The sequence below is a fragment of the Nannobrachium achirus genome (genome assembly GCF_963921795.1).
Source record: "Nannobrachium achirus genome assembly, chromosome: 11".
NCBI lineage: Eukaryota > Metazoa > Chordata > Actinopteri > Myctophiformes > Myctophidae > Nannobrachium > Nannobrachium achirus.
Window position 1 is genome coordinate 45,218,664 of NC_137820.1, and position 13,298 is coordinate 45,231,961.

Here is a 13,298-nt window from a genome sequence, read left to right on the forward strand (position 1 = left end):
GTGCGCGGCACCCGGCACGTGACAAAGTGTACATCAAGATCAACACATGGGAGAGTTTGGTACATATACTGTATAGGCATATGGATGAAAACAAAAGCAGGAGTTCAACAGTCCTTTGTGTCTCTGAGCTGCTCCCAAACGGGCCAGCGTCCCTTAATAGTGCACTTAAGTCACATTCTTATGTGCATGCTTGACAGGAAGACAAACTCACATCAGTCACACTTCTGTCACATTACCGCCACAAACATGATCTTCTCACTTCTGGTTACCATTTTGTCACTAGGCTTAGTGCAGTGAGGCTTGAGGTGAGCGAGGTACAATTTACTACACAACAATCCCAAATTCCCAACAATTACGCAGACTCTTGTCAAGACCATTTACAGCAAACTAGAATGTCTCAAAGGAAATACTGTGTAAAGTAGGGTCTGTGACAAAAGGCCCTGTTTAGTCTCCCAGATTGAATACAGATTGAGCCTGAACCAAGACTAGATTAGGGCCTATGTCTATGAATGGATCTTGCCCTTTTAAGACACCTCAATCCTAGAATAGGCATAACCTGCGTCAAACTAATTTACTGTCCATCACACGACCGTGTTGCTCATAGAAAATAACACATGTCTAATCTATACTGATGCATTGTAGGCTTAGAAATCTGTCATTTTGGATGAGCTACACACCATTGTGTGAAGAATTATAAATGTGACTTTAATGATCTTGCTCACAGTCTGGCGATCATAAGCTGTACATTTACAACCAGACATTTGAAATCAAGTTCTGAACAGGGCCATGTGGACGCCTGGGTGCAGATGAAAGCAAGGGTTTTTTAAATGATGCAACCATATTATAGTTGATCCACAGTTTGAAAGGCAAAGCTCATGCAGTCTTCCATTGATCATGCAAGTTTTTGCGATCAGTAGGTTGCTGTAGAGATATGTATCTACAGTATGCATTAGCTGTAGATTTTGGTGACTGAATTGTTAGTATGGTGTCAGAATGTTTATTTTTTTCTTTTTTTTTCCTTTTCTTAAAGCGACAAAGAGAGAGACCATTATGTATTAATGTTAATACACGTTTTGTCCATTTGGCCACAAATCATTTAGCGTACAGCGTACAATTGATCATAATAGTTTCATCATCATGGCTTGCCTTAGGAACGTAATGAGTCTTTGATATTTCAGTATATGGCATGTTCTTCCTAAAATAATCAGTCATATAGTACAGTGCCACAAGAACAAAATAGGACACACAAGGAAACACATTAAAAGTCATCATTGGTTTTCATAATTGCAATATATATAGTAGTTGCTATTTTCTATTTTTCTGTAGCTAAAATGGCATTGTGTTCTTAATACGTTGATAGAATAGTTTTCCCTTATAGTTTAATTAGGTGAATATCTTGATATCTTTTTTTGGTGACCTTCTCACTCATAATTTCTTTTAGAGGAGCATCATTTCTGAAACATTAGGCTAAACATTGCAAAAACAAACTAAGTATATACGTGAAACAATATAGGCACCTTCTCCGACTCTCCCCCACAACTCACACAGCACACATCCATTCAGTCCAATGGGTTGATGCTAGCATCCTCTAAGTGCATTACGAGCTGTTCCTTTGGGACTGTGCTATGTGTTCAACTATAGCCGCCTTCAGCAACCTTGGATATGACTGGAAAACCACTCCAGTTAGTCCAGTCAGGAGGATAATGCCTAATTCATGCTCCGTTGTATGACGGTGTATAAACCTGGCTTGACAAGGACTGCCAGTAATTGCAGTACCTATTATATATTTGGTTTCTTTGTTAAGATGGGGTTAGATGTTCTCCTCTATCATTGAGCCTCTGCTGACTTTAGCAGAATCATAGAGCAGAAAGTAAGGGTACCTAAAACAGCCATATTGTCAGCAGCTGTCAAGTGATCCGCAGTGTCTGTCCAAAAACAGACCTCCGCCACTTTACAAAAAAGCATCTAAGAAATGGGTATCTGCTAATACTATTGCTGTTACAATGCACGCTCTGTTGGGTCATAGAATGCATAGCACCGCCACCATACATAGATTTCCCTCGTAACAATATTAGACACTACACTTACTGTGAGGGGTAATCATACTGTATGTATTCTCTTAACTTCACGTTGAACTGTGGGGTGTACAGTAAGTAGGACATGTTACACAAATCAGCACTTGTCCAACACATGAGCCTCAGTCATTGGAGAAACTCATGACAAAAGCCAAGATATCAATTACCTGAATTAATAGTTAGTTGTATAGTATGTATGATATACTATAGGTTTGCTATAATTATGTTCTGGTCTTTCTCAATGTAGAGTAATAATGTGGCATTCGGGTGAGATTTTGATGCCCTTCTTAATGAGTATCCATTGTTGAGAATCCCTGACATGGAGGTTTATCTTTTTTGCACTCATAATAATAAGTCACTGACATCTAGAATGGCTCTTGAGTAAAGCCTAATTCATACTTTCTTGCACAATGGTATCACATGCTGAAAACAGCTGATTTTCGGCGAGCGACACTGTCATAAAACCAAGTGTGAATTAGGCTTAATTGCCCAGCCTGAGGCAAATTCTCTTCTTCAGCAATACAGTACAATGATTAGTACCAATTATGAAAAGCACACACAGTGCCCTATGCTAACCATGACCAGCTAGCAATAACAAATCATCTGAACTAGATTCACAGAATCAAAATGATCTTGTCCCAACAAACTGTCCTGTAAGCTTGCTTCCCCGGGTAATGCATGATGGTACAATAAATGGGTCCTATAGCGCTCGCAAAGAGTAGCCTTTGCGGCCAACAGAAATGACATTCAGGAAACACTGCCTTGGTGGGTTTTTACAGGGCTTTGTGATTCTTTAAATCAGCAAAAGAAGATAAAGTACTTATATGTCATGACTGTAATGAATATATTTGACAGAAGTGATTTCAGTACTAAGCGTAAAGTGGTGTTGATGAAGTATTTTCAAGTAGTGTCATTATGCTTTGTCACCTTGTGGTCAGCCTATCTACCTGTACATTTAAATGTTAGTAACAATATATGAATTTAAACTACTACTTGTATATACTATATACTATACTATACTATACTATATGATAATGTCTAACAAGCAGGTTTAGTGGATCAACTGAACAAAAATGATTGTGCAAAATAGAGAGACTGCACGTGATGTGCATTGTAATGCCCAAGGATTGCAATGTGACAGTTTTATGTCAAACATTTCCAACTGTCTTTACCAGACAGCTGTATTAACACATTCAAGCTAATGTTTCTAGGGCACAATGGTATAGGCCATCATTTCCTAGCAAATGACACACAAAACAGTCAATCCCATCTAGTTTGGAGAGTCAGGCAATCTATAAATGATGCTCTACAAATGCATGTTTTTGATTGTGCGTAGCTAGAGGGGAAAGAGGAAAGGAGCAGGGGTGGTATATACTATTTGTCTTAAGTGCTCGTGTAAAGGTGATGTTTTGGGACTATACTCTCGAGCTCAGTATATTGCATGACTGCAGTTTACACCTATAGGATCCATTTTACATTATGGCAAAGGAAAGGACTGCACTGAAGCTTGCAGCTCTGCAGTTAGTTTAGCAATGACCTCACTGAGGTAGAAAGACTGAAAAGGTTCATGGCACATAAACAATTAGGAACAGAACACAGGCAGAACATGTTAAAAGCAACAGATATTCCCTTCTTATCTGGACTGTTGAAATGTGACAATATAGCTGATGCTTAAGGGCATTTATAAGTGCATGACAGCATGGGAACGGGGTTGTGCATGACAGCCGTGGATCATTTTTGTCTACCAAACATTCTCTTGCCGTTTCAGACCTTGATCAGCTTTGTTCATCATCATTCATGTTATCAACAACAGCATAAAATAGTGGGAAAAACAGGAACTGCACCTAGATCTGCTCAACTTCATGAAATCCATTGTACAGAGGCACTTTCACCCTGTTGGTGAGAGGGGGTAAAGGCACTAGCAACTAATGTCAAAACAATTCTTTGCAATATGAAGAGAATTTTGGTATAGTGTCTTTTCTGCGGTTTCAAAACCAACATGTTCTAGAATTTGGTGTTAAAATGGAAGCATGACTCATAATATGTTTAACGTTTCTTGTTCAAAGAAGGTCCATGCACTGCACTATTGAAGTAATACTGTTATTGGTGCTTATTATGATTATATGCATTTTTGATAATATTTCTTCAGCTTCTTCGACTACTCTTTAAATTAGGAAATTCTGCATCCCCGAGTTGGGTTTGGATATATTTTGTCACGTTTCAGAAAACACCCAGGGTTAAATTCCTTCGTTTCCCTGACAATATGGCACAAAGTGCCTGAATTGCAACAAGCTGTATACTGATGTCATGCATTAAATATACAGTACCAGGATACAAATGTACCTTAGTCAATAGGCCATAATGCAGATTACTTTTTCATGCTATGATCTCATTTATGTACTGTTCCCTTAAGAATTAACATTCAATTCTTATACTTCTAAATGATTTGCAATTCAAATTAAAAATAACTATCTCCAGTGCACTCGTTGTGAAAATGGATGAGAAGGTTGGAATGGTGGCGGGGATCCAAAAGAACATCTTTACCATTATGAGGTATGTCTCATGCATGCCAATATCAAAATGTTAAAGTCTCTAAACATGCTCACGTGAAGCTCTTTTCTTTTATCATTGTGCTGTGTTGCATCTAAAGGGCATGGCATTGAATCACTTGGTGATATCATATCATAATTACAGCATCTGCTGGAAAATAGCAGCATTGCGGATGTCCGTGAAGCGAGTAGATCACCATTTTCTTTACATCCAAAACGGGACAGATCAGTCTGTTTCCTATAAGGTGCTTTGCTGAATAAGTAGATCCTTTGAGGGTGTTGCCTAACCTCCAGGTGCCGACCACCGGTCTGTAGATGCCTGCGTTGGTCTCTGCAGACTTTTCTGATGCGATGTGCAACTTGCGGAAATGTTATCTGTAAATCCATGCATAACGTTGTAGTTATCACGCTTGTCCTCTGATAAGTCATCGTGAATGGCTCTGCGTCTTCCGGTTGCGCCGCGTCATGTGCGTAATAGTAGATTTTTTGTATTTATTTTTTGTATTATTTTTTATTTTTTCAGAATATTTATATAGGCCTATTTGTAGGATCATACGGATTAATTACTCTATTTACCTGTCATATAACTTTAACAGCTTTGTTTTTTCGATTTCCTTTTCTATATAGCTGAGCATGGTTGTTGGCCTAAAGCCATGGAGCGCTTTTGGGGAGGTATTAATGAAAGCATTCCTAACTGATAGCCTACTCCTCATAATATGACAGTCTCATAGAGATCCCATGTATGGTGCCTAAACTGGGGGTGGGGGGTCTACACATCTGTAAGCAGCTTGCTTTTATTTACACAGTTCTGGTTGGCTATAGTGCAGTTGCCAGTTCTGAGGTTTGCTTCTCTAAAATTGTCGATGCTATTGTTTATGTCTCCGTCAATCTCCATGTACTCTGATTTGCTGACGCTCGATGAACTACGGCGGCTAGAATTGGTTTCAGAGGGAATATTTGGGTCAACGTTGAGCAGCTGGGCCTGCTCCTCTCCCTCCGTCTCCCGGTGGTAGAAGTAGTTGAAGTTGGACACAATGACAGGCACCGGGAGCGCGATCGTCAGCACGCCGGCGATGGCGCACAGCGAGCCTACAATCTTGCCTCCTATAGAGACCGGGACCATGTCCCCATAGCCCACAGTTGTCATGGACACAACAGCCCACCAGAAAGCGTCTGGGATGCTGTGGAAATAGGTTCCTGCCTCCTCGGCCTCGGCAAAGTACACGGCGCTGGAGAACAGGATGACACCGATGAACAGAAAGAAGATCAGCAATCCGAGCTCGCGCATGCTGGCTTTGAGGGTCTGCCCCAAAATCTGCAATCCTTTGGAGTGTCGTGACAGCTTGAAAATCCTGAAGACTCTGACCAGACGGATGACCCTGAGGATGGCCAGAGACGTTGCCTGCTCCCCCACCCCCTCTTTCTCCGGATCTTCAGCCAACTCTGTGCCCAGTGTGATGAAGTAAGGGATGATGGCCACTATGTCGATAGTGTTCATCATATTCTTGAAGAAGGCCGGTTTACTAGGGCATGCAAAAAAGCGCACTATCAACTCAAAGGAGAACCAGATTATACAGAGGGTCTCGATGATGAAGAATGGGTCTGTGAGGATGTTTGGCTTGTAATAAACTGTTCTGTTCCCAATTGTCAGCATCCGACCGGCTGGGTCCTCTTTCAACTCTGGTAAAGTCTCTAAACAAAATATTACTATGGAGATCAGGATGACCATCACAGAAACGATGGCAATCCCTCTCGCAGGGCCTGAGCTCTCTGGGTGCTCGAAGAGGAGCCAGATTTGACGCTGGAACTCCTTCTCGGGTAGCGGTCGCTCTTCCTCTCGGATGAAGCCCTCATCCTCGCGAAACTTCTCCATCGCGTCCACTCCCAGCTCATAAAACTTAATCTCTTCCGAAAACATATCCAGCGGGACGTTGACGGGTCTCCTCAGGCGGCCCCCGGACTGGTAGTAGTACAGGATAGCATCAAAGCTAGGGCGGTTTCTGTCAAAGAAATATTCATTTCGGAGGGGGTCAAAGTAGCGCATCCTCTTTTTCGGGTTGCCCAGCAGAGTCTCTGGGAACTGGGAGAGCGTTTTGAGCTGCGTCTCGAACCGGAGACCGGCGATGTTGATGACCACCCGCTCGCAGCATTCGTGGTCGTCATGGTCCGGGGGATAAGTGTCCTGCGGGTGTCCCGGCACGGCCGAGGTCTCGTCCATGTTATCTCCTGCTACTACAGTCATTCTGATGTATGGCTCCGGTTGGTCTGATCAAGCAGGCATTCAGTTTTGATCAAATTTCCACTGTAGTGCTTCCCACTCCCCCTAATTTGTTGTTGTGGTCCCCAGATAGGGGGTTGCTTGCTCTGCCTCAGTGCGGCTCCACTGCGGTTCTCGCTGACTCGACCATTGCTGTTCCCCGCTGCATCTGCTACTGCTGCTGCCTCTGTCACCCAGTCAGGGAGGGGAAAAAAGAAAGAAAGAAAAAAAGAAAAGGAATGGATCGAACAGCCGAGATATTTGCTAGCTCAGCGATTTCTGCCATATATTTATTTATTTATTTGTGTATCTTTGTATTTGCCTTTTCTTAGCCCCACTACAAGTGGAAACAATCAGTGCTATAGGAACATGTAATCCATTACCTGCCACCATGCCAGTGCTAATGACACTGGGCAGTTATTGATACTCTCATCAGTGTCAATTAGCCCATGTTGTGACGCATAAGATTTGGATCTGCTCAGCCAGTTATGTACACACGCATTTAAGCATATTGAAAACAATGACATTCTTATAGACAGACATGTCTCCTCCTAACAAAGGTTTATGAGATTAAACCTCCTCTAATGCTATAAGGTTATGGGGCTTACCTTGGGTTGACGTGGAAGGGTTCCGAGTGCGTCTTGTTCCCGTGTAAAGTCATCCAACGACAGGGTCACCCGTGGTTGTCATATGGCATTAACACTTTACATTACACCCACCAGAAAACAGCTGGAGTCTCTCTGTGCAGATCACATCCTATTCATGTCCGCCACAATCAAATAAAACCGTTAACTATATTACTCCTAAGTTCTCTGCATCGAAATATCATTTGGCATAGTCAAGCCACAGATAAAATTGACAATAAAGAGAACAAAAGCTAAAACGAAAGGAAAGCGTGCATCAGAGAGCCGCAGTGTATGTCTTGTCGGTGCGGCGGCACCTCATGTGAATGGCTATAGCGTCCTACCGCAGGAGAAATTCTTATGCTGCAATTCAGAGGGGAGATACATTAAGGGGCAATAAGCAGCCCTTGACATTTCCAGACATTACTGCATCAGCACAAATCCGCGGTTACGAGTAGACAAGATGACGGGCAGAATGTGTTTCACTTCAGCTGAGAGCATCACAAACCTAATAGAGACCCTGCGTGTCTAAACATGAGAGAAACAATTCATATATGGAGGATCAAATACATTTATTTTTTTCCCCTTTGTCATCATGTTGTTGTGTATTTTACATGGAAGTAACGCTACAGCGGTGGAGGTGATGGAGAGGAGGAAAGGAGTGGAGGATGAAGGGAGGCGGGTGCAGAGGGGGGGTTCGACGCAATGCAGACCGGCTGTACTAAAGCACGCTGCCAGAAGTTCTCTACACCACAAAAACAAGAGCACTTGTGTGCCAGCATTAGCGCAATATCTGATCTGAGGAGGGAGAGCTCGGGATAAACTTTACGGCGACCATCCTGTCACGGCGTCATTTAATATCTCTACACGTTCAGCTGGTGAAAGTCAACCACTGGATGTCATCATGATTCGCAAATGATCTCACACTGGCTACTAGGTGGGAGAGTTGTTATAACAACGATTATGCTTCACTGTCTGTCCCTGCTGCTCTGCTCGACACTGCAAACAAGCCGATAGCCGCGCGGTGACTGAGGGGTGGTTTCAGCACCATGGACAGAGCACGTGATTGCGATTGTCCCTGATTGACTCGCCTCGAAGCGCGGGTTTAAATGCCAGGGATACATTAGAACGCAAACACCCAGGTTACAGCTCATATACAGTAGCTGTAGGCTGTTTGTCATGAGCACTATTTTAAAAGGATACGTGTTTAGCTTTTGTTAAACAGTTGAGTTTGAGTTACATTGTTGTCAGCGGCGTCAGTTCAGAAAAAGCTAAGGTATGGCAACATGACTGGTGTCTTGCACGCGCGCGTGCAAGACACCAGTCATGTTGCCATACCTTAGCAACAGGCACGATTACAGTACATTTTATTATTTCCCCCTGTAGCCAAGGTATGGCAGCTGCCATAGCTTGCCATACCCAACTGACGTCTCTGATTGTTGTTGTTGTTGTTGTTGTTGTTGTTGTTGTGGGCTGACTTGAACCCTCCCTTGCTTTCGAAATCTACACAAATCAACCCATGTATAGCCTAATATAAAAGCCTATAAAAATATATAGGCCTATTCATCAGACCTTTTACTTAGTTAATGGAATTTGTGGCAAGACCATGTGTAGGCTAGTTCTCTCGTTTCCCGATTCAGCACCAAAGGTTTGTAACCCAATTGCACAATTAAAACATAACATAAACAAAGGCTATATGGAACTAATTAAAAGGCATTTCAGACTATTTTAGGCAAAATAGTTGTATAGATTCGTGTGGGTCTAATCTGACTGATATAAAGAGGGGGAATGATAAGTTCAATATTTTCTGAAAATAATTTATTTATAAAAAAAGAATATGGACTAAAAGTTCACATACATCTTCATATTAGAAAAATATATATCTTTCCTTACATTTGTGACAATTGGTTTGTTTCATGCACATGTCATAACAAAAAGGTCTTCTGGGCAAACTAGTGCTAGAACAACAAGTTATTTAAAACACAATCTAAACCACTTGACGTGATCAAAAAAAGCTCAATGCGGAAAATAATATATATCATAATTCATACAAAAAGCACCATATGTACATAAGGCCAGGCCACTTATAGAAAGAAAGCATGGTCATCTATAGGGCCTAAGAAAAAGAATGTTGTTTTGATGGCGCTGTCCATGATATACAATGTCCACTTCCATTTCTTAAAGGCAGATACATTGGGGGGGGGGGGGGGGTGTTGCTACCTGACGTTATTTTACACTGTGCCTCCTGCAAGTATAAGGAGAAAACAAAGCTCACTATTGTACAATAACATCTCATCAAGTGCAACTAACGCAGGCAGGCAACTATTACGCACGGTTACGCACAGCCAACAGCAACACTCCTCGGCGCCAATGTGCATTAAGCAAAAAGCACGCAGTCACCGCTATGCCTACACAACAAATCATGAAGGTAGTACGAACATAATATTAATATGTGTTAACTTTCCACAGTGTTACCCTACCAACTACTGTATATATCTCGAATATACAGTAGTTGGTAGGGTCTCACCGTCTGCACCATCTTTAATCAGCCACGCCGTGGCGCTGGAAGCTCACATATATGTTCTGGCGTACACAAACCATTGGTCCAACAACAAGAAATACCGAGAGAAGTTGTTGTCATATAGGCAATGATTTAAAAAAATAAAAACGTGCATTAGGCCTATAATGTTCGCAGCATACAGTAGCCTACAACTCTACAGTAAAGTGAGTAAACTAAATCATCCCACAATAGAGACTTTCAGCAGCTTCTATGCCCTCCAAAACACCACCACTCACCAATACACTGTGCTTATGTGATTCTATACATCTGTCAGTTTTCCTGTGTACTCCTCACATGGACTGAAGTTAACATATTTCAATTTCAAACTGTCACATTCGTCGTTGTCGTCGAGTGACAGCTTAGCGACAGTCGAGTCAGAGTGACTGCCGTTAGAGTTTGAGTTGAATTCACTAAAAGTAGTCTGCTCCTGTCCACACGTCACGTGTATGTATTCATGGCTTTCTTCCTGCTCATTTCCTCTGTGGTAGAAATAATTGAAGTTTGACACAATTACGGGGACAGGTAATGCTATGGTCAGTACGCCGGCGATGGCGCACAGAGATCCAACGAATTTGCCCCCAATAGAGGAGGGACACATGTCCCCGTATCCCACTGTGGTCATAGTCACCACGGCCCACCAGAACGCATCAGGTATACTGGAGAACTCCGACTCAGGGTCATCAGCCTCTGCGAAATACACGGAACTAGAGAATAAAACTACTCCTATTAGCAAGAAGAATATGAGCAGGCCCAGTTCTCTCAGGCTGGCGTTGAGCGTCTGGCCGAGGATTTGGAGACCCTTGGAGTGTCTGGAGAGTTTGAAGATCCGGAAGACTCGAACGAGACGGATCACCCTCAGGATGGCCAAAGACGCAGCTTGTTGGCTGCTGCCCTGGTGGTCCGCCAGGTCCAGGCCCAGTGTGATGAAGTAAGGCGCAATTGCAACAACATCTATCGTGTTCATGAGGTTTTTAAAGAAGGCTGGTTTGCTGGGACACGACAGAAACCTCATCAAAAATTCAAAAGAGAACCACACTATGCAAAGTGTCTCAACCATAAAAAATGGATCTGTGAATGGGCTGGGTTTTTTCCCAGGATTTGTGCTGTTTACGGGGCCTTCGTCCCATGGGACTTCTCTAAACTCGGGCAATGTTTCCAAGCAAAAGATGATAATGGATATCAAAATAACCACAACAGATACTATGGCAATTATCCTTGCGGGTCCTGAACTCTCGGGGTACTCAAACAACAGCCATATCTGGCGCTGGAACTCCATCTCAGGCATTGGACGCTCCTCTTCCCTGATCATGCCCTCGTCGTCTTTGAAGATCTCTATAGCCTCCTGCTCGAGCTCATAAAACTTTATTTCTTCCATGAATATGTCAACGGGCACGTTGACCGGTCTCCGGAGCCTCCCCCCTGACTGGTAATAATAAAGGATGGCATCAAAGCTGGGCCTGTTCCTGTCGAAAAAGTATTCATTTCTCAGTGGATCAAAAAAGCGCATCCTTTTACGCGGATCGCCCAATAGCGTGGACGGGAAGCGAGATAGTGTCTTTAATTGTGTTTCAAAACGCAGACCTGAGATGTTGATGACGACCCTCTCGCTGCATTCTTGGTCTGCTCGTTCCAAATCGACGACTGTCTCGTCGTGGTTCTCTGGGGACACCACGGTCATTTTTGACCCACCGAGGGTAATCCCTCACTGCACCTCCTGGTCCCCTACCCTTGGTCTTTGGCTGTGCGTCGCCCCCACTCTTTCTGGAACAGGCCCACGCTATATATATTAGAAAGCAACAATCCTTGCTCTGAAAGCCCCAACGGGTTGCCACCGTTTGTTGTTGACTGTCCAGAACCGTTGCTCTATCGTTTTATAACTCTCCTGTTGTTGGGTTAGTCCTTTAGAACGATCAACTTTGAAACGCATGGATCACAACTTGCATAAGCTTACCCAGTGGCTAGAGGTGGCTATCATATTCACACCATTTTAAACTCCAAAGCCCTCCCTCAACTTGGCTGACGTGATGACACTTGCTGCTGCTGTCTGTCCCTCTGTGGCTCAGTGCACTCTGTTTGTGGTGTGGAGTTCATGTAGGCCTAAGCATTGAGTGAAAGTGAACTCATGTTGTCCAGAGTGGCATAGCTTTTTAGAAATGTATTAGTAAAAACCCCTGTTTTGCCCTTGTCAACACCTGTTCAGCTATAATGGTTTCCAGTCCACGACTGACATGAATGAAAACCCATATTAGTGAAGGGGGATCCACACTACAAATTACTAGTATATATGGCTATCTTGGAGCTGTCTTGGTGAGTATGCATTTCTTTTGCTACATTTCTTAATGTGTTTTGAAGCATGTAGCCACATAACCAGGGGCCCTCTCCTGAACCATGCCAGTGGAAACTGCTGGCTTGACTGACACTTGAGTAGGCATAGAGGAGAGTGTCTTGAGGGAGCCACTGCCAAAATAACACTCCCCGTTCACAGCGTTTAAAGGGTTGGATTTTACAACTTGGAACATGGGGGCCACCAAAGACATGTAACCTTGGCCTGGGGTCACCGAGATACTAAGGTGTAAAAAACAGCTACACTTACAGCCAATTATATGTTAATCCTAGTTGGATTCTGTTCAGTCCCCACAATATAGACTAGAGGACAAAGCAGGTACTCCTTGTTTAACTCCCACCCGAGTTGAAGGTCTGATTCTTTTCATAGCACTGTGGCCACAAACAACAACAAAGTTTGTTTCTCCTTTCCACACTGTTGTCACACCTTTATTGCAAATCATTCATGCATTGTCCAGTTTAGTCTTGTCCTTACAATAAAACAATCAACACCTGGTGACACAGACAAAAATAGAAGAAAAATAAAAACTACATAATGTATTCACCCATAGGGCCTATACACAAATGTGCCACTGCAGATCAGGCAGTATTGGTTTCCTAAAGCTTTTATTGTAAATGACTAAGCAGCATATTAATATGCTGCTCTGTCAAGGTTTTCAATCAAGGTTTTCTATCTTCCCATTTTTTTTAGATTGATCAACCACGTGGCCCACAGAAGACCACAACCTTCTGATCTCGCCGCTACTGAACAAGAGCTGGATGTCAGAATCAAGTGTCAGTGTCAATCAAGACATGGTGCTGCCTGCAGCGGGCGTCCTGCTGCTAATGTATCAGCAGTGACCAAACGAATGTCTGGGTCAAGCTAAGGTGTCAGGCCTTGACCGTATCCAA

General features: G+C 43.0%; 2 protein-coding genes across 2 annotated transcripts; both read right to left on the reverse strand.

Annotated features, from left to right (window-relative positions):
- Positions 1 to 5,393: 5,393 nt before the first annotated feature.
- LOC308294644 (potassium voltage-gated channel subfamily A member 1-like) lies at positions 5,394 to 6,866 on the reverse strand (the record flags this gene model as incomplete). The annotated part of the gene is made up of 1 exon (XM_080737403.1): positions 5,394 to 6,866. The coding sequence occupies one exon, from the start codon at positions 6,864 to 6,866 to the stop codon at positions 5,394 to 5,396; it is 1,473 nt and encodes a 490-aa protein (XP_080593529.1).
- Positions 6,867 to 10,323: 3,457 nt separating this feature from the next.
- Positions 10,324 to 11,742, reverse strand: LOC308294372 (shaker-related potassium channel tsha2-like; the record flags this gene model as incomplete). Its single annotated transcript, XM_080737104.1, has 1 exon — positions 10,324 to 11,742. One exon carries the CDS (start codon positions 11,740 to 11,742, stop codon positions 10,324 to 10,326), a length of 1,419 nt encoding a protein of 472 aa, XP_080593230.1.
- Between the last annotated feature and the right edge of the window lie 1,556 nt (positions 11,743 to 13,298).